The sequence below is a fragment of the Melospiza melodia genome, chromosome 5 (assembly GCF_035770615.1).
Source record: "Melospiza melodia melodia isolate bMelMel2 chromosome 5, bMelMel2.pri, whole genome shotgun sequence".
Taxonomy (NCBI): Eukaryota; Metazoa; Chordata; class Aves; order Passeriformes; family Passerellidae; genus Melospiza; species Melospiza melodia.
In genome coordinates, this window is record NC_086198.1 from 3734789 (window position 1) to 3756996 (window position 22208).

Here is a 22208-nt window from a genome sequence, read left to right on the forward strand (position 1 = left end):
CTGACCATTACTAAAAGGGCCTACTCCTTTCTCTCTTGTCAGTGTACTTCCTACTGAGAGCCTATTTGGTGTTAGGAAAAGCCTAAAGGCTGACATTGTAGACCCATGAGCTATAGACATGGCACCTTTTACCTAAGAACCAAAACTAGTGCTTGACATAATGTCATATATGGTTGTGTTTTCGTTGGGGTATTTTTTGGTTTTTTGCCCCTAGAGCTAAATGCAGAAAACTAGAGAGCAGAAAAAAAAATCAGGGAATTCAGAAGAACCTAATTACCTTGTTTCCATGTTATAGAGGTGGCTTGTTTAATAGGAAGTGAATGTAGTTCTTAGTGAATGTAAACACTGCTTAGTTTCTCTTTAAAAAGTAACATTGGACAACCTAGCCAGTTGTAAGTGACAGGAAATCACAAGGAGGTGTTTAAACTTAAAACACCAAGGAAGAGTTATTGATTAAATATTTGGACAAAAATGTGTTAAGGTGATAATTCTTGTTTCTGCCAGAGGCCCTGGGAACAAAGATTCTGGAAGGGGAAAACTGCTGCTGAAGGCAAAAATTGGAAATTAATTTAATAAAAATGGGTAGAAAGACTGAAAGTGACACAATGAAAAATCACCTGAGACAGCCATGGGGATATTCAGCTTGATAGTGCCTATCCATTTTAACCCATAAAGTGGTTCTAGATTGCCCTTTCTAAAAAAATTATGAAATATTCAGTAAATATATGTTCTCTAGACTTATTTATTAAATCTGTTTTATAGGACTGAATTTCTCTAACCCAGATTTGTGTTTAGTAGTTTGAGCTAGTACTTGCTGCACTGAGCTAGTTCAGTGCAAACCTATATTAAGACAGGGGACTGCTTCTTACCCTTTATCAAAAGGATACTGTCCCTCTTGATTCAACACTCCTGTTTGTGTTTGCCATCATCAAAGGACATCCACAGTTCTGACAGGGTTAGAAGTTCTATCAGTGTCTCAGTCTCTTGTTGTCACTAAAATGCAAGCTGCATGACAAGTGACTGTGGCTTCCTTCTTTCTCTCTCAGGCTACACCCTGAGAAACTCCTGAGCTCTTGGGTTTTCCTAAAGGAATTCTATTTCTAACACCTGTAGATTTATTGCTGTAATTAAGAAGGCTGGAATGTATTCAGTTAGGAAGCTGTTAAATTATATGGAGTTACAGACTCCACAGTTCAGCTTCCTGTGCATACAACATGATGAACCAGAAGTAAAAAAGGGAGACATGTTTTTGTTGTGCCCATTTGAATCGTTTCTCTAGAGAGCTAAGTGTGCATGGTCTCTGCTGGGTTAGGGTATTTCTGAAGGAGAGCGTGGAGTTTTGCTCTCTCTGATTATAAAAATAAAATGTTTAAGTTGTATTGCTTTGAGTTGGGTCAGGAATGAGATTAAAAGATTTTTTTTTTTAACCAGCAATTTCAAATCTGGGATTTTCCCTGCTCAAAACTACTGGATGGGTGTTGTGACTTACCAGTCATAATCACTAATCCAGACAGGAGAATATGTGAAGATTTTTTTGTGTGTGTGAAATTACTCACATTTGTTATTTCAGGGAACAGCTGCTGGGGAAATCCCCTAATGGGGAAAATCCTGGCAAAACCAAAACTTGGATTTGTAAATAAAAGTATTACTTTGAGTTCCTGGAAAAAAAAAGAGTCATCTCTTCTGGAAGTGGAGAGGTTTTGTTTTGATGGAGAGAAAACACAACAATGAAGTATGGTTTTCCTAACAGAAAATCAGAGCTATGTCAGAAAAGAAACTAAAAGTCTGACTGTCTATATTTAGTACTAGTTGCTTGCTTGGGCTTTCAGAGAACTTGAGTGTCATGGTTTGATATTTGCATTTGCTCATAATTTTAGATGCAAAATGGAAAAAAGTGTCTTGGTAGCCCAGAAAATAAAGATGCTGGTTGTACTGTTGAGAATGATGTGCAAGAGTTGTTGGAGGCTGCAACAACAAGCTTTTATGGCTGTGTGCCACTTCTGAAGTCTTTGCAGTAGACCCCCACCCTATTAAAATAACCTCTAAACTTGTGGCTGCTGAACAGCAGCTCAGTTGTTCCTTTTTTACATGTCCTGGAGGATGCCATTTAACAAGAACTACTCAGCAGACCCTTTTTGTGGCTATTATAAATGTGCCTGCTTAGACTTACCAGTATGTGTAATGTCTTAATGAAAGTCTAGTTACCTGTTAGCTGGCATTGCACTAGTTTTATGAGAAGTCTTTTTGGACAAGAGGTGTACAACTTGCCCATTGCATGAATGCTGTCAGAAAAATTTGCTGTGTTTAAGCCTGGCTGAATCAATAGAGTACTTTGGGAAACTGAGCCCTAATAAACAGTTTGTGAAACTGAGATTTGGCAACTTTGACATAGTCTCTATTAGATATTTTATGGAATAATCAGCTGAATCATGTTTAAACTTGTCATCATGAGGGGGTGAGGTAGCTGCTAGTCCTGAAAAGCCCTGAAAAGTGTAACAGTTTGAGGGAGGGTAAAGGAAACACCCTTGTTAATGCAAGTCTTGTTGAATTTTAAGTTCTGGTGAGTTTTAAAGATGCATGCTGTTTTCTTCCTGTCATTGGAACTGACTAAAAGTACTGAGAGTTTTTGTCAGTATTTGATGGGAAAATCAGAAATGTTTTAGTTCTGCTCACCTTTTCATGTGTCTGGAGATTCCTATTTGAGAAGTTGCATGCTATTCTGTATTTTGGTGTAGCTAGTTGGTTACAAACTACACCCAAGAGTTACTATCAGAAAAAAGGAATTGCGTTACTGTCTTACCTTGATGATACTTTGGATGAAAATAGGCTGGCTGTAAAGCATAACTCTCATAACACATCATAAGGCTGCAATATTCATTATGTTTATTGAGTACTATACTCCTTAGCAGGTAAATCCTTCTTACTGCAGCTTGCAGGGATGTAATTGCATTTTTTTACTAGAAGTCTTCCCATAAAGAAGAATGGTTAGTCTTGAGAAATGCTGGGAAACTTTCTGGGGGTGACTCTCCAAAGGACTTTTACTTTATTTGCATGTGTTGCATGTCTGACCATCAAATGAGACGTGCATAATGTAGGGGTAAGAATATTGTGTACATAAATTTAATGTGGGGTCAAGACATAAGTGAGTCCTTCATTGATCCATGGTAATAAGGGAAATTGAAAGCTTTGCCTACCTCAATAACATAAACCCAACAAAAAGTGCAGTACTCTTGCTCAAAGTCTTTCTGTTAGTAGGTAAATTAAGGAGACAGTTAATATTAACTGCTTTTTTCAAAAGTACTTAATATCACTTTTAGGGATAGGGTTGAATTTTATTGGATTCTTTCCCAGAGCTCTTTATTATTTGGGGATTTTTTCTTCCTTCCACAGATAAAAACTGAGTAGATATTCAAAGTGAAAAAACAATAAAAACTGCCACTTTCTAAAAGGACTTGTCCATGTGAGCTGTGTCCTAATATCTTCCTTGTTAGATTCTTTAAAATGAATCATTCTTGGTGGTCTGTTACAATAAACAAAACGTAGTGACTTTCATCTCTTCTCCTTGTGCAGTGGGTCATCATTGAACAGGCATGCTATGCATTCTCCATGGTGGTGGTGCCCCTCTATGATACACTGGGAGCTGAAGCTATTACATACATTGTGAACAAAGGTAGGACACTTTCAGTAGCTCAGCAACTGAATATAGGATGGCAGAGCTGAGTGAGGGCAGAACTGTAGCCTTCTTCAGAAAAGCCTTCCATTGCAACATACTGAAGTACATATGGATCTAGTCTAAGCTGCACTTGTCATGTTGATAATATAGTTCTTTTTCATCAGCTGACTTGTCATTGGTTTTCTGTGACAAACCTGACAAGGCCAGACTTCTGCTAACCAGTGTGGAAAAGGGAGAAACTCCAATACTCAACACCATTGTTATCATGGACTCTTTTGATGTGGATCTTGTGGAACGTGGTAAAAAGTGTGGTGTGGAAGTCTTCAGCATGAGACAAATAGAGGTAAGAATGCTTAACTGTTTTAATCCTGTTTGCTTGCCATGGATTAGTTTCAAAATCCTTAACTATCTCTTGGATTGAAGTTTACTCAAAAATATAAAAAATAATAGGAGAACAACTTGCTAATGGTATTTCACAATGCTCAAAGTATAGAAGTGGATATACCAAGATGACAGCTTGTTAACATAGTCCAAGACTGAAGACTAGATCTCAGTGTTAAGGCTTGCCCATGTGAAGCATAATGTGATAATTATATACTGTGACTAATATTTCAGAAATGCTTATTTCAAGGAGAGCCTGTGTGGGTTTTGGTCTTGTGAAAAATGGCACTTTTCCCTGTACACTGAATCTACAAGATGTTTTCTGAGGGAGAAGGAACATGTCAGTCAGCCTCTTACAGGATAAGGTTATGGTGATATAGGGGAATGAACTTTCAGGCTTTGAAAGTAGCAATCATTTTAATTAACCACCTGATGTCAAGTCTTGGTTTTGCGTGTAGTTTTTGTGTGCGTAGATCTCTTATGCAAGTTTATTTCATAACTTCACTTGTTTGGAGAACCTTCTTCCAGGATCAAATTGCATGAGGTATATGTTTGCTCTGAGATTATGAAATTGGGTTTAGCCTGGTTTCAGATGTAGTTCTGATGAAGGCTTGGCTCACTAGGCTTTGACTATCTCCAGATAAATGTACTTGTCTTGTGCAGGTGTCAGTAGCCAGTGTGAAATGCCTCATTTCACTGAACTTGTTTTCATAGCAGTTAAGACAGCTATGTTAATAGGGCCACCTTCTGGTAAAGATACAAAAATGTCAGCTCACCTTCTTTCAAAAGACTGACTAGCAAACTGGCCTCATTAAGAGTGCCAGGTTGAAACAGGGCTAAAAACATGAAGTAGGGCTAGAATTAAATGGCTTACAGTTCACTGGCCAAAGGGTTGGGTTAAACTTAGAAAAAGAGTGGTCCAACTGTAAGTTGTTATAATAAAATGAGATACTTTCCTTGAGCTGAACTGCAGTTTTTGACAGAGGAAGATGCTTTCCACTGGATCTTCCAGCTATGGAAAAACAAAACTGAGGGTAAATGTTGCCTTTACAGAAGATGTTTGTATGCGTAAGTAGTGATGTTCAGTAGTAGTATATAGCTCTTATTTCATTAATGCAAACATCAAGTGTTAAGTAAATAGGTGTTCCAAGAGCCTTTTGTTTAAATCTCTGGCAAGAAGTTAGAGGCAAGCTTAAGTAATTGTAGTCCTTCAGTGAGCAGGAAAGTTTTCTCACTTTTTTTTTTAAGAGGTTGGAGAATTAGAGTGTCTCTTGAAAGGTAACTGTGAGCTGTTTAGGGGCTTAGACTAGAATGACTATTTCTAGCTTTGAGTAGTTGTTTTCTGGATTTCTGGCTTGAGTTTCTTGCTCAGCTGTGCATGGGTTATGTGAACTGTTCTGCTCTGTATGCCCTAGAAGCCATCAGCTTAGTTTCTGATGCCCAATGTGTATCATGTGGTTACTTGTAGCTGAGTAAATAAATGGCTCTTTAATGGGAAGAGATGGTGGAGTTTTGTTGTAAGAGATCATAACAAGTGTCTGGAGACTTCAGCTGTATATTCAGTAAATCCCAGATTTTACTCAAAGCAGGTTATAGGGAGGTACTGAGCTTGTCAGTGGTACATCAAGTGGAGGTGCTGTTTTGAGCAGACAGCTGTGTTGCCATAGTGGTAAATCTTTGCATAATGAACCCTTTCAAAAAGGCAAGCCTACAGGTATGGGAATGTTCACTGTCTTTCCAGACATTCCCTTTGTCTTAAACCTCATTGGGTAAATCTTAGAGGTACATGATACTAAAGAACTCCAGGGTTCAAAGGAATGAACGTGCTGTTGTTGTGCAATTGGAATGTAAAGGCAGTGGTGAAGTTCATGTCTGTCCTCAAAGCTGCCCTTCTTCCAAGGATACACTTAACAGAAGGACCTCTTTAACTTGCATAAGCCCTTAAGGTAGTTTTGTTTCTAGTTTTAAATAGGCATGACAACAGTAGTAAGTCTTGGTTTGAAACTTTAAAGCTCATAGATACTAAACATTGACTTGCAAATGTCTCCTTTTTTTTGCTATACCCTTGGTGGTAAAAGGATTGTTTTGGTATTCCTTCCCTTCTGCCTAAAGAACCCTAACATCAGTGGTCAGGCCTGAATAACTAAGGAGGAAGAATGGTTCTGGATGAGTTTTTCCTGTATAGGAGTTCAAACCACCAATGAAATGATCTTCCTTCATTTAACCAATAATTGTTGGTGGCACATCTTCTCCATGAGGTATAGGATTGATTGATTGTCTTATCATAACCTTGGGCTTCCCTAGTGACTTCTAGTTTATTAGCCAGAAAAGCCTTGTCAGTTTTAGATAACTTACCACTTTTTCATTTGTAGAACATGGTAGTTATTCTATGTATTTTTGAAATGTGCTTTAAAGCTTTTGTTACTCTTATATTAACCAGAGAATCACAGAATGCTTTGGTTGGAAGGAACCTTAAAGATCTGGTTCCTATCCACCCTCCAGCCATGGGTAGGAATTGCTGCACTGGGTTGCTATACAAGTTAAAATGCCTTAGCAGAGAGTCTAAATAATGAAGTATTATGGTATTTAATAAAGTTTGGTAAATTTAAAACAAGAAAGCTACATGTTTATGTCTACACTTTCTCTCTTCTCCTTTCTGCAGGAGCTAGGAAGAGCACACAGGCAAAAACCTATGGTAAGTGTGAACTTGGTTCAAGTGACAATGTGAAGCTGGTTAGCATTCTTTAGCTCAAGCTAGCAAATCTCCCATAGCTCAGAAATAACACTAGTACCCTGATGTTTTGTCCAGGAAAATATTTTCCCTTGCTGTCTTAACCATACTAATACTTTCTTAACTCTTGTAGCCTCCAAAGCCAGAAGATCTAGCAGTCATCTGTTTCACCAGTGGAACAACAGGTACACCTCATTACATTACATGGAATTTATTATTCTGCATGTGCAAAATTAATTCAGAAGCCCTCCTACTTCCCCTCCAAGATTTCCCCTGCTGCTGCACCTTTTTGGCAAGTAGTAGCTGGGGTAGTGTTACAGTAAAGTTCCCTTGGATTTTTAATTTTTTTCCTGTTTATTAATACAGAGTTGCAGTATTAGGCCGTGGAGGTGTTTTTGGGTTTAGAAACAAATAATGAATTTATATTTACATAACAATAAGGGCTCTGCATCAGACTTCAGACTATCAATTCTTCCCTAGTGTTTTTTTTGTACTTTATCAGCAACATTGTTCCATAGGTCTAAGAACCTTGCTGTAAGACCAAAACAGACTGTCTAGATGTCACTCACTTGACATTTGTGAAGTTCATACCCACTGGCATGGAGCATAAGGAAAGAATACAGCAGCAAGCTATATTTTTAAAACAGATGTGAGAACAGAAATTAATCTGGATTTGATAGCTGCATCTTCACAGAAGAGTTGAATTTTGAGTGAGAGACATATCAAAAAATATGATGATTTCTTAAAGTTTTGGGCTCCTTAAAAAGTTATAAGACTTCATCATAAACTGATTACTTAACTGGTGCCAGCTGTTCTTGACAGGGTTTTATTTATTTGATACACAAAGAAATGTATTAGTATCAAAGAATGCTATCACATTAGTTTTGCCACTGCTACTTCAAGGATCTGAATTTCACTGTTGAATCCTGATGTCCTTCTTCCTTAGGAAACCCTAAAGGAGCTATGCTCACTCATCAAAACATTGTCAGCAATGCTTCAGCTTTTATGAAATCTACAGAGGTAAACTGAAAATATAAACATTGTGGACTTGCTTGAAGGGAAATAATCTCATGAGTAAAACAAACATTGAAATCTCTAACTTTGGTCTTAAGCTGTAGTAAGATCCAAGTGAAAATGTTATTTGACAGCACTCTGTGTCCATTAGTCAGAAGTCAGTGTGTATTGGCTATTCTGCCAGGGTCAAGAACCCAACAGATTTCCAATCTGTTCTGCTGTCACCAAAGTGATACAATGATCCTGATGTGAATGTAGATTATGTTCTGCCATGGGCTTACAATGTTTCTCATTAGTGCAAGGAGTACTGTTGCTAAATTAAGCAACTGGTCTCACAGTTAGCTCATGTAAGGTACTTTTGATATTGACCTTGGGGTAAATAAGGTAAACAAATTTCCTAATCTTAGATGAAAGTATATTTTTTCAAACCAATGCTATTTTAATCTCTATTGTTCCCCTACTCTCAATATATGTAGTGGAACTCTGTGGTTTATATCAGAATTTATTTCTTCTCAGAATTCTATGAATGATAAATTGTAATAATCTGGTCACTATACTCTAAAAGATTATTTTTTCTGCTGTGTGTCTTTACTCATGCTAGAAAGTCATTACTGTAGTCCTTAATAAAAAAAACAATGCAGCTTCATTACAAGCAAAACTAAAGCAGGGGCTGTGTTCTAGAGTTTAGATGCTAGATTTTACTGTTGTGTTTAACTTAGGCAAAATAGACTCAATGAGAATTAAACTTTTGCTAACACTTCCAGAAATCATTTGTACCTTCTTCTGATGATGTGCTGATATCATTCCTGCCCCTGGCTCATATGTTTGAGAGAGTTGTTGAGGTAAGCATCTGTTTGTTGTACTAAATTACTGAGAAGCTTACTTCTCCTACAGAGTGCATCCAGGTGAAATATGCTCTTCCTTCTTGACTCTTGTAAATGTGTGTGAAAGCTTGAAATAAGGTTCAGGAAAGCAGTGTCCCATAAACAGTACATGATGAGCTCTAGGCAATTGGTTTTCATGCCAGAATATAAACATTAACCTTAGAGCTAGGGTTAATTAGAAACTGGTTTACTAGAACATGTGGCAATCCCTTAGCACATGTACACTGCCTAGAAATTCCCTCCAGTGTAATTAATGCATTATTAAAAATCCATGCCATTCTTTAGTCTGCAAACTTCAAAAATGTATATTATAAGGAGGCATTCTGTTTGCTTACACAAAACTAATTTTAATTCACCATTGCTTCCAAGAAATTTCAGTAAAGAGGAAGGGATTTTGTTTCAGGGTAATTTTCTTCTGGGAAATGGAAGTGGCTTTTAAGGCCATGTCAATGACAAACTTTGAAGTTCTCTTGGATCACTTTTTTTACTGTGTAGCAAAATCTGAGGCCTAATTTTTGAGAATGAAATGGCTGCAGTTGTCTTAATGCTGGCAGTCTTGAAGACCTCTGGGCCCCTTTTGGGTGCTATTCATTATTGAATGGATGCAATTCCTGCAGTTGTGCCTCTACAGGATATAAGAAGTTGATGTATTAATTGCTGTGCTTACTGAAGTTGAATTAACACCTCTTCCTCAGGTGAGATTGCAAATACATATGTTGAAGTTTTATAGAAGGAGCATCCATGCAAGCATGAAAAATGCGTATGAAGCTAGAAATTGTTGTATGATTAGGAATCCTAAGTTTTCTGTAGAAAGTCTGTGTGTATACATATATAAGCAAAAATGTCTATATTCACATGTGTGCATATATATATGTGTCTGTGTGTGTATGTATGCCACAAAGATTTGGGATAGTACACAACTGAGGTCTACAGGTGCCTTTGGGCATTCAGCACTTTTTCTTCCTGGTCACCTTGATATCAGTTACACCTCCATGTCTGTTCTACTCCCCTGTCTTGCACCAGAACATACAAACAGCTCTGCTCTTGATTAGGCAGTAGAAACAGGATGGGAACTTTCATTTTAAAAGAAAAAATTAAAGGAGTGTTTGGATTGCAGTATTCCTCTGCCTGTACAAAATAGGTGGCATAATTACATAAGGAAATTAACCAATACATTATTGGTAGAATGTAGAAAAGAATTCTTGCTCTTTGGGGTAGATATGAACACAGGCTCTGTGAGAACCAGTCTTTACAGTCCTGTTTTAAAGTTGATTTTTCCTTGCTTTTGGCATCATGTGGAAGTTAGAGGGTCAGTGAGCTTGGCTTGACAATTATACTGTTCCTGCTTAGTGAAGGCAGTTGCTGCTCAGTCCATAAGGACTGGTATTTGCTGCTTTTAGCAGATGCTGGTAAAATATAGATAGAGGGGGAAAGTGACACTTTAGCGTGTCTCATGCAGTAAATAAGAGGATGGATAGTAGGGAATGAAGGAAAAGCAGATAGGTATAAACACAAGGGAGAGGAGAGATGTTAAACACTGAAAAAGTAGGAAAATAAAGTGAGGTGTGTAAAGTAGGTGGTGAAACTCCTAGTCTTCTGGTTTCTAGACAGAAAATGTCAAACACAACAGAATTTAGTCTGCCTACCTTTATGTGGGTCTGAAGTGATACAGAAATAAGCTCTGGCTCTGCTAGAATCTTCTGAAGAGCATCTTGATCAAGAATAAGTCCTCTACTCACATCAGTCCTGTGAAATGAGAAGGAAAACCAGAGTGCAAGGATTGACAATGAAGTAGCAAGTAAGCAGAAATCCTCACTGGCCAAGTAAAATAGCATGTGTGGACTATAAATGCAGAATTTCTAGGTATAAAGCCGGGGACAAACAAGTCTAATATTTTTAAATAAGCTTGCTAATTATTTCAAATGGAGAAGTTCTCCTTTTCAGTCTTTTGCTAGCTCTTGAGTCACTTGACCAACTGCCCTTTTTGGATAGAGACTTTTGTGCTAAGCTTGAAAGCGTGGTTTGTGTACACCAGATGTGTCTTGCTACTTGATTTTCTAGTGCTGTCTTAGTGTGAGAATGCTACAAAACTAGTCCAGAAGTTGAGAGGGTTTAAGGTCAATCCACACTGCATAGGACTGTCCTACATACAGAGCTGGAACACATTGTACCTCCTGTGTTTTCAGAGTGTTTACTTTTTTCTAACAGTGTGTGGTTCTGTGCCATGGAGCCCGGATAGGATTCTTTCAAGGGGATATCAGACTACTCATGGATGACCTAAAAACACTGCAGCCAACTGTATTTCCTGTAGTACCAAGACTGTTGAACAGAATGTTTGACAAGGTAAGTCTACAGGCATGAGTGCAGGCTTTTAAAAGACTCCTTAAAGTTTCTGCTGCCAGAGTAAGAGTAACTGCTGTGTCTGGGATATTAAATTGGCGTGCTAACAAATGTGTGCATCTCTTTCTAAAAGAGAGCTGAAAATGCAGGGAATAGTACTCGTTGCATTAAAACACTTTCAGGCAGCAAATACTAGTGTTGAAAAGTCTGACTAGGGGACTTGATTCTCTCTATGTTGATTCATGACTTAATGTTTGCTCTGAGCAAGTTATTTAAGTCTAGTCTACAACACGAAAATGAGGCTTGGCATCTGCATGCCGCACTTTTAGCATCTGACTCATGGAGTGGAATTTGCAAAGCAAGGTCAGGTGTTTGCCTGTGTTTGCTGGACACAGACAAATTTCCTACATGGCAGCCAGAGTGTGTTCTAGCTGGGAGAACTGTAAACCAGCCAGTTGGGAGTGCTGGGGAGGGGTCTGTAGCCTCACTCGCCTGTGTGTGCTGTGTGCCTGCTCACAGTTAACTGAGATGGGAATTTGAAAGTAGATTCTTTCCTGAGCTTCAGATTTTAACTGGCCTTTTGCATATGAGTGACTGACTCCTTTTAGGGTACAGCCAGGGGAGCTAAAGGATATAATAAATCCTATGACTGCTAAAGAAATGGCAGAGCTGTCTCTGCTGTCTTAGCCAGGAAATTTCTCTGATCATGAGGCTAGAGAAACACCAAGTAACACAAGGTGCTGTTTGGCTTTGGAATCCATTTGGAGGGGAAGAAAACCTGAGACTAGCTTTTAGTACTTAAAATGTAGCTCCTTATTCTGCTCACACATTCTGTACTGGAATTTGAGAAGCACAGTCAAGGCTTGGGACTTTGTTCTCATGATTTCCTCTTGCTTCTTTAGTCTGAGGCTTCCACCTCACCCACCCTTGCAGTGACCTAGCATGTGAACCCAGCAGGTTGGGGACTTGCCATAGCAGGGGGCATAATGCTGCATTCTGCATGCTTTCAGTCATAATGCTGAGCCTTCCTCTTTCCAAATGAATGTACTAACGTTTGGCTTGCTGTTGAGCCTGCTCTCTGCCTTCCTAAGAACAACTAGAAGGAGACTTTTCAAAGTGATCTAAAGGACAAATTTGTATATGCAAGACAGATCTCCATTTGGTATTTCTGAAGTGACCTGCATCTCCTCACAACACCATGTTTTGCATTATGTATTATGGTAGGATTCTTTTCAGAAAAAGCTGAGGATTATGCTTAATTTGGATTTTGATGATACTAGAAAAGAGAAGTAAACCATCCCTTTTCATTCATACATTTTAATGAAGAAATTATGCATTGAAACAACATCACACAGTTTGATGGATATCAAGAATTAAGTGCTGATTTCAACTCTTGAACTGAGGTCAAAATAAAAATTCACAAATATTTCTTACTACAATTAAGATGCCTATCAATAAAGGTTGTTTTCATTTATTTGGTTTTCACTGTTAAGAGTCTCTATGCATGCATATGTAAGAAAAAGGGAATGGTAATCTATGAGAATTCTAACCATAGTTCATCTTTCTTAATAGATTTTTGGGCAGGCAGATTCTTCAATAAAGAGGTGGCTGTTGGACTTTGCTTCCAAGAGGAAAGAAGCAGAACTCAGAAGTGGCATAGTTAGAAATAACAGTTTCTGGGATAAAGTCATCTTCCGTAAAATACAGGTATGCTTGAAAGCCTCTGAGTTAAACTTTGCAATTGTTGGATTTCATACCAATACTTATAATTTGGTATGGCTTTTTCACTAAGTTAAGACTACCTGACTACTCAGAGTAAAAATCAGAGCTGGCTTTTTATTTTCAACCTCATTTTTTCAATTCCCTTAGTTGTTGTAGTATCAGCTAACTGTATTAAGGAAGTCACTCTGAAGCAGTCTGGTGCTTCTCTCTTACTGCTTTGAAAGCAAACATTGTCCTTCTGAAGGAAGAATGCTAAGTATGATACAGTGCCACCTGGAACTCCCACTGTCTTCTCCCTGTTTGTCATGCCTGCTGTTATATCTGACACTCACTTGATATGGCCTTAACCTCGGCAGTACAACGTGCTGCTTTTTGTAGCATTCAGGGTGTATGAGAAACTGACACAAGGCAGTTAAATATAAAGCCATCACTGTAAGACCATGGCTTAAGCTCCTTTTTGCAGGGTCTGCATTGCAGTGACACCATGTACAGATACTTTGAGATTCTGTATCTTCCAGCCAATAATGAGACTAGAAACACTGCAAGAAAAACAGCTTGCAATAGCAGGACTACACTTTTACTCTCTACCATTTGTGGGTGGCACTGTATGTCAGCAGTGGCTAAGGGTGTCATAGAAGATGACTCTGGAAATATTTCTGAAATGCTTTTGGTGTCCACAGTATCTTGTGTCTGTTGTAGGCAAGTTTGGGAGGAAGAGTAAAGCTGATGATCACAGGAGCAGCACCTGTGTCTGCAAGTGTACTGACCTTCTTGAGAGCAGCTCTTGGTTGTCAGGTGAGTTGCCTGGCCTTAAGTCCCAAACCCTAAATATTTTAACACCTGGCTCCTGGAGTGTTTAACATCTCTACTCTCCCTTAGAGAGCTCCCTTGTTAGAGCTTTTCTAGCAGTCTGATTATATGGATAACTCTTTCTAGTATTCTTGGAGATGATACAAGTGCATGCTCTTTTCCTGAGTTTCTCTCAGTCCCCTGAAATTTCTGTATTCATCCCAAAGTCTTTTAACTGAAGTAACTAGCTGACCTGTCTTAGGAAAGACTTCTTTTGTGGGCTGCAGTAAGTAATAAATTAGCTACTTTATTTAATTTTCTGGAGTTTGCCTTGTTTACAGAAATATTTTTAACTACTGTAGAAAATCTAATAATCAGTGTGGTAATATTGTAGTGTTGCTGTTTTGAACATGAGGTGAATCAAATTGCACATGTTGCATTTATCTTCAGAACATCTTCAAAGTATAAGCTTCTGGAGGTAAAATTTAACAGCAATGGCATAAAATAGAACAAAAGTGTTGAAATTAAATAAATTCAATTAAAATTAAATTTCAAGGATAGAAAGCAAAATCATCTAAAATGTCAGGCTTCCATAATTTCCTGAAGTTTTTTAGTGGTGTGCTGGTGTAACAATGCCTTTTACATAGAAAAGGGAAGCCTGTCATGTGTATAGCAATCACAGAACTGTCATGGGGCATAGGGATTCCATTTCTGGCTGTCTCAGACAAGCCTATTTTTAAATTATGTGAATGAAGTCACTGCTAGTGCTATGGTTCTTCACTTCTTTCCTGCTTCTTCTGCTGTTTTCTGTTTTAGTCTACTCAGGTGTCACATGCTGTGTGGAACTTTGGAGTATATATTGGAACTGAAGGTGGAATATTAGCATTTAAAACTGTATTGTGATAAAACTAATATTTCAGGGGTTTTTTTAGAAGGTGCTGAGGGTTTTGGTACACTCAAATTTAAACAATTAGAAGAAAATAAACATAATATTAATTGCATTTTAAAGAAGAAACTGTGTTGAAAAGTAATGGTCTTTAGATTATATTTTGATTTCACCTTCTAGTTCTATGAAGGTTATGGACAGACTGAATGCACAGCTGGATGCTCCCTGTCATTGCCTGGTGACTGGACTGCAGGTATGATGTTCAGCTGTGTACCTGTCTGTTAAATTTTAGGATTAGTGAAATTTTTAGAGGTCCCTGATCACTTTGTTTAATCTTCACTAACTTTATCCATGATCACTTTATTTATTCTTCACCTATCATGAGTGATAAGATTGGTTTTCTTCAAGTGAAATAAAAATAATTGAAGAGATCGCTTGACATTTCTACCCTAAATAGCTATGAATGTTCAGTAATTCAAACTTCTAGGATTTGTTCTTGTAAGCTGAAGTAGCTTTAGGAGAGGGGAGGTTACAGTATTAACCCTTGTAGTTTATATCAAGCAAAAATCTTCTGTGTATAATGGCACTTGGGGAAATACAAATGGCATTTTTTGGTGTTTGGAATCAAGCGTGTGCACTTCCCTGAGCTATTACATCTCTAGCTCCCTAACTGATACAATATTGCTAATGGAAACTGTATGGGACTTCTGCTACTTAAATATGTCTGCAGAGTGAGGATCCTGATTATAAGAAAAAGCAAGCTTGAATACATGGTTCAGCTTGTAACATTCTTAGGGATATCTGAGAATTTAATGTTGCAGTCCTGGCAAATTTAAGCTACCAGCAATCAGTTTTCCATCTTTCTTCAGTGTGTAAGCAGCTTATTTTTTTCAGAATCTGACTAAAAAGCATCAGGCTATTGAAGTGTTACTGTATTTAATAGGTCATGTTGGAGCACCAATGGCATGCAATATCATCAAGCTTGTTGATGTACAAGAAATGAATTACTTGGCTGCCAAAGGAGAGGGTGAGGTAAGTAAGAAAGGCAATATGACCCTCTTGGGAATTTTTGGAATTTTTTTTTTTTTTTTTTGTTCCTGAAATAACTGAGTTTAGTAAAAGTGCTACATGAAATCTAAGATGCCTGCGTACCATATTTATTAATGATTCACAGAAACAAATCAGGAAATATAAATGGGGGGAGGGAAGAGAGCTTACATAGCAATGTTATCCCACGGGTTAACAGATGGTTTTATGACCATACATAAGGCTGTTTGACAAGGCAACATCTTCCAGCTGTGGAATAGCTGGGAAGTGTGGCCACCTCATGGTGCAGCTACGTTTCAGCAGAATGCTGGCAGAGGGCTTCCCTCCCACCCTGCTGCCAAGGGCCAGAGAGCAGCTGATGCATACAGCCAGTTACCCAGCTTGGGGAAAAATAAATTACTACACGAACATCTCTTCAAAGTAGATACAAAGTTAAGAGATGAGATGAGTCACTTAAAGCGGCTGGGAACTTCTGAGAAATGGACATCAAGTGCCATGAAGGTTGCTGGTGATTTGTGATGCCTGCCTGCACATTTTTCTGAACTTTTTTATGCAATCTGCACAAATTGAACACGTATGTTTTACAAATTGCATTTTGAGGACTCAGCTTTACATGTGATGCTATATGCTGTCTTCTAAAATATTTTTTCAAAATTAAGTGTATACAGATTTAACTTTGTATCTACTTTGAAGAGATGTTCATGTAGTAATTTATTTTTCCCAAGCTTCGAAAGCAGATTAACTGTGGTGTCTTTCATATGCTTTCAAGATGATGGGGCTATGGGGGCAACTGGGGGAGTGAGAAATTAAAAGTAGCTTAAGCAAGTAACTGATCTGTGGCTAGGATTTATAATATTTATAAGGATTTATAATATTCATTTGTTTTGGTTGTGATTCGTATGAGACTAGAAACAAATCATTGAGCTTTAACACCCAGAAATACTCAAGGATTTTGTTGGTCTTCGTGGTGGGAAACTGCTTGCAAGTGAAGAACAATGTCAAAAGTCTTCTGTCTTGCATATGACTCCATATGTAGTCTTCAACAGCAAGTTTTGCTTCACTTTCAGTATGTTCTTAGAGATTGGTTTGCTAGAGGAACTGAGTATAAATTCTTATAATGATAAATAGTTAAATAGTTTTTAAAAATCTCCTAAAAGTGTTTTGCTTTCACTTAATGTGAAAATATGCTGCATTAGGAATTACTTGGACTTGAATAAAAATGGTAGCTCCTTAATGTATCAGCTGCCCTCTTAGTCTTTCAGGCCTAATTTCCTCAGTATAAACTATTCTGAATATAACAAAAAAGTATTGTAACTTGCTTCACAGAACTCAAAGCCCATTGCTTTTGAATTGGCACTCCTTATGCATTTGCCTAAAAGAAATATTCTTCCTTATTTTCTGTTTTTTATCTGGGTTAAATATTTCTAGTCCCTTTCTCTGAGAGTAAGCTTGCAATATTCTCTGCTCTGTCAGCCTTGATTTTCACTTTTGCCAGTCAAGAAGAATAAATATGTGAATAGAATTATATATGAGCATGTGCAGAAGAGGTCTCAGTGCCAGCTAGCAGGATACAGATAAATGGTTGGCTGTCTCTACTGGGAAAAGCTGTGACCTGCTGTGATCTCAGGGGCTGTGAAAAATTAACATTTGATTATTCAGTCTTTGACTTGACTGGAACATGTAGAGTCCTCTTTTATTTGTATCCTTCCAGATAAGGTCTATTTTAGAACAGAAGTTAGTTGCTTTGCAAATACTACTTTAGTTTGGTCCCAAGTTTGTTACTGTCTCCATAAGGTCATGAGAACCCTCACTAATACTCTGATCTCCCTCCTATTGACAACATCTCATGTTCATTATATTGTAGCTCACCAGCATACTGGGTAGGCACTGAACATTTTTCAAAAATTGATTGCTGTGCCACATTAGTAATTCCTTCTAGCCTAATTTTTGGGCAACAAATGCCATTTGCTTGATACCCAACTGGTTTGTTCTCCATTAGTTTTAACACAATGCCCCTGCTGTTTACCAAAGCTGAAATGAAAATGTTGCCAGGCTGAGAGATCGTATTTCTGGATGCAGCAGAATTTTTTCACATAAATAAAACCTTCTTCTGATAGGTTCCAATTATTCAAATAGTGGGTAGGAAGACTACTGCTAGACTGGAAGAGATCAGATCCTTCCAATTGCTTCTTACTCAATTTCATACCAATGGAAAACATTAGGTCTCCAAAAACCATGAGTAGAAATTCCTGTACAAACACAAATTTCCTCTTGCCTTTTTAATGGTCATTAAGAATCATTGGAGGATGAATTTTTTTATAGTAGTGATTGCTAACTTTCCTTCATTGTGGCACATGTTAACAAATGGCTCTTTTCAGGTGTGTATTAAAGGGGTAAATGTGTTTCGTGGCTATTTAAAAGATCCAGAAAAAACAGCAGAGGCTCTGGACAAAGATGGCTGGCTTCACACAGGAGATATTGGCAAGTGGCTACCAGTAAGTTAACTTACATAGCTGCAATAATACTTTCATAGTAACTGGCAGAAATTTAATAAATATATTAGAAAACATTTGCTATTGAACAGAATTAGTTAGGTGAAAGACAAGAATTTCTGGGTAATCACTGTTGTAGCTGAATCTGTATGCCTGGGCCTAAAAAAGTATTGACAGTGCCAGTTCTGAGGAAATTTCCTTTTCCTCTGAAAAGAGGCTTTCCCCACTTTAGATTAGATGGATACATAACCTATTTTCTTCTGACACTAGTTTGACTATTCTCTGATTTTAACACAGTTTCATTGTGCCAGTGTGGCATGCCTATGGTGTGTAGATTGGTTTTTCACTTGAAGTGCCTCCTCTGAGTAAAAGTTATTTCTGCCAACAGAATGGTACATTGAAGATCATTGACCGGAAAAAACACATATTTAAACTAGCCCAGGGAGAGTACATAGCACCAGAGAAAATAGAGAATGTGTATCTGAGATGTGAAGCTGTTGCACAGGTGTTTGTCCATGGAGAGAGCTTGCAGGTAAGCATTTTTCAGGTAATTTTAAAAATTATTGCAAAGGAAGACTGCAGCAAAGTTTTCCTTTCTTCCTTCTCCTCACCCCAAGTTTTGGGACTGAAATTTAAATTTGTATTGTAAACTATTATCATTATGCATTTTGGTTCTGATTGGATTCCAGCAGTTACATAGCATGTTTCTGGATTTAGTTTCACACCAGGTAGTGGAACTAAACTAATTTGCATATTAATGACTGTATGTAAATTGCTAACAGTGTGCAGTGGGAAAAACCCAAAAAACAAAACAGAAAAACCCTTGCATACCAAGAAAGAACCTGGATATCTTGGGGGTTTTCAAATATGAAGAAAAATGTGGATCTTAATTCTTTCAGTTCAGCTGAACTGAACTGCACTTGCTGTGTTCAGGTAGGTATCAGAGAAAGCTGTTGACTTTACAGCAGGATCAGAAATGCTCCCCAGTGAAATGTGTAGGAACTGAAGTGTTGACTTGGGAATTTTTGTCAAGCTTTTCTCTTTTTTTTTTCTTAGGCCTTCTTAGTAGGTATTGTGGTACCTGATCCTGATACTCTGAACAGCTGGGCCAAGAAAAGGGGATGTGAAGGCTCCTATCAAGAGCTATGCAGAAACAAGGTAAGGGGCATGTCTAGCTGAACTGTTCAATGTTCTGCATCAGCTTTTTCAAGTTGCTGCTTATGGAAGCATGAAGCTATATAACATATTTCTGTATCCACAGGATGTAAAAAAATATATTCTGGAGGACATATTGAGAATTGGGAAAGAATCTGGTTTGAAGTCATTTGAACAGGTATGATGCTTATGAGAACCAAATACCTAATTTTTTAAACTTGTCAACACCAATATGATCTGATTCTCCAAACACTGATTTTAATTTGTGTCTGGAAAACTTTGCAAGTGATGAGCTTTGGTGAGATGTCTGGGCAAGTTTGTAATAGTCTTGTCTATTTGTCTATTTCAAGGAATACAGCTTGGCTAGTAACTTTTTATTTTCCAGGTGAAAGACATTGTCCTGCACACTGAAATGTTTTCTATTGAAAATGGCCTGTTGACACCAACACTGAAGGCGAAGAGACCAGAACTGCGAAAATACTTCCAGTCACAGATAGATGAACTCTATGCTAATGCCAAAATGTAACTGCAAATGGAATGAGAAAAATGGCACATGTCTGTCTACTGTTGGCCTTTGCATCTGTATTTTGACTACAGCAAAAATAGGGAAGGAAACTGTGCAATCATTAACTTGTACAAAAATGGGTACTTGCCATAGGAACATTGAAGAAATGGAACACTGCCTTACTGTCAAGTCGTGTTGCATACTGTTTTTATGGTGACCTACAATTTCCAAAAAGAGCCTTAACTGTAAATGGTAACTATATGTAAGTTATTTAATATTTCCTTGGTCAAAAATGGGACTCACCTTCACCAAGGAGCTAAGGTTTTATTGCCAGCATGTTTGCTGTCTGCAGTGTGTTTTGCAGTTGTCAATTCCACAAAGGATTTGGCAGCTTTGAAAATGCCTCTAAGTATCCTGCATTCTCAGAAAAATTACTTAAGCCGTTCAAAACCACCCCACCCACCCAACCACCAAAAAACCCAAACCCTTACAGTTTGCATGGCTGGTATCACATCTTTTGTTAGTCCCAATGTTAGCTGGGGCAAGGCATCTGAGCTGTATCTCCCCTCTACATCTGCAGCCAGTTTTGGGATGTACTTCTATAAGGTAGAAGTCAGCACTCCACACAAAGAAGATTGATGAATAGTTCCTCAGAGTCTGCATATGGTGGTTCTGCACTGTGTGGATGCAGTTCTTTCAGCAAGTGTAGCCTCTGCTACATTAGCATGGTTCTGGAGTGGTGCCAGCCCTGCAAATGAGCAGATCCCAACTCTGGCAAGAACACTAGAGACCTAAAAACCAAATCAGAAGGCTGGGCTATGCTAACGGTCAGGGTAAACATTGCACCTGTACCAGACACTTGTTGCCCTGTAATGAACTTGTATTTAAAATGTGTTTTTATAAAAATGTGCCAGGCCCTCTCTAAGTGGAAGACTTCTGACATAACCTGTTTCCTGTGCTTTATGTATGAGCCACTGAGTACCCTTCACTGAATAGCAAAATAGGTCAGGTAGAATGTTTTTGCCTGATGCTTTGCAGCAATTGGAATGATTTATACATGCCAACAGAACTGTGTGTTGGCCCAGGATAGGTATTTGTTCAGGGATAAAAACCTAATTCCCAGATAAATTGCAAAATAAAAACTAGTTATTACCTTTTGTTTGAAAAATCAGCAGAAATAAGCCTTATTCCAGCATAAGTCTTTTGCTATCCTTAACAGAGTTGGTTTTGCATTAACATTCATTGCTGTTTTTTGAAAACATGGATATATGTAAAATACAAGCACAACAAGGTTTGCACTAAGATTTGTGTGTGATTGTAATGCACTACTCTGTAGCATAATTTCGTATGTGTATACAATTCAGGTACACAAATCCAAGTCAACTGTTAGAGCAGTAGTTTTACATTGAAATTCAAATGTTTGGTTAGTGTTGGCTATTTCTATGTTTTATAAAACCAAAACAATTTTCAAAACCAATGAAGGAAACCAAAATAAATATTTCTGCATTTCAATGCTGTGATGCGTTTATTTATCAAGGAAAAATGCTGCTGACTAACAAGCCCAGGTGTAATATTCTAACTGACAAGGTGTGAAACTCCACTGCTAAAGATATACTGAATAAATTATAAAGGCTGGTTGTTTACACTTTTGCTTTTGGAAAGTAACTTTTTATGTTTAAGGTGTTGGCCAATATTTGTAGGAAAAGAATGCTCTTGTATGTAACTTGCTCTTTCAGTACTTTATGAAACAAGCAAATATTTTATTTTTGTCTTTTTCCTGGCAGTTGTGTTCTTACCATCACCTCAGATGACTCAAGTGAAAGGTGGAGTTTTCTGAAACACTGCCTGGGTGGTAGTGGGTTTCCTTAATCCTGCCCTCACACTGCATTTGGCTTAATTCCAGGGGGTATGGTTTGAGAGATTTCAGGGCTGGAGTTACCAGAGCAGGGTAGAGGAAGCACCACCACCCACACATTATTTAAAGCTCCATGAGAATATAGATGTCAGTGCAAGATGCTAAGCAAATTTCTGTTCCTACTCACTGTAGAGTTTCTCCTCTCAAGTAATTTTCGATTTTCTTCTATACATTTCTTCCATCCTGAAGGAAACCTAAACCAGATTTGTCACTTACTGAATAACATACTCAAATCTGTGTGTATGCTGCTTGGAAAGGCAGGGAAGTGTCACCACACGTCACCTACTGGAGATAGCTGAACAATGGTTGAGAATTGGATCCAAGGTTTACGTTCTTAACAACGTTCTATTGAAGAAACCTTTCTGGAAAGGCATCTATCACTACAGATACAAATTTGTACTGTATTATTTGTGGCTCATGGGGCTAGGTGCTATAGCCAGCAAAATAGAAGTCTACAGAGAGCTTACCGCTTCTTTAGCCTAAAGTGTGTGTTTCACTGTTTGAGTTTGCCTGGCTAAAGCCAAAGGGGTGTGTGTGGGTGTCACCACTGCCAGTGGACACAGAGGTGTGGCAGTCCCTCCGACTGACGGGACGTGACGTATTGCTAAATCTCCTCTTAACACTTTAATTGCCAGAGATGGAATTTTATATTTTCAAGCTAAAGCCTACTTTTT

The 22208-nt window shown here is 38.1% G+C and overlaps 1 protein-coding gene across 3 annotated transcripts in view; it reads left to right on the forward strand.

The window, feature by feature from the left end:
• ACSL1 (acyl-CoA synthetase long chain family member 1) overlaps positions 1–21131 on the forward strand; it is a 38064-nt gene extending 16933 nt beyond the window's left edge. For all 3 annotated transcript variants that reach the window (XM_063156089.1, XM_063156091.1, XM_063156090.1), the window contains exons 6-21: positions 3571–3670; positions 3838–4016; positions 6717–6749; positions 6919–6970; positions 7732–7805; positions 8564–8641; positions 10892–11026; positions 12596–12730; positions 13445–13540; positions 14601–14673; positions 15364–15452; positions 17846–17962; positions 18348–18491; positions 19016–19117; positions 19221–19292; positions 19500–21131. In XM_063156089.1, the coding sequence (XP_063012159.1) occupies positions 3571–3670; positions 3838–4016; positions 6717–6749; positions 6919–6970; positions 7732–7805; positions 8564–8641; positions 10892–11026; positions 12596–12730; positions 13445–13540; positions 14601–14673; positions 15364–15452; positions 17846–17962; positions 18348–18491; positions 19016–19117; positions 19221–19292; positions 19500–19640 (1620 nt within the window). In that variant the 3' untranslated portion in view covers positions 19641–21131. The remainder of the gene's footprint in view (positions 1–3570; positions 3671–3837; positions 4017–6716; positions 6750–6918; positions 6971–7731; positions 7806–8563; positions 8642–10891; positions 11027–12595; positions 12731–13444; positions 13541–14600; positions 14674–15363; positions 15453–17845; positions 17963–18347; positions 18492–19015; positions 19118–19220; positions 19293–19499) is intronic.
• The last annotated feature ends 1077 nt before the right edge of the window (positions 21132–22208 follow it).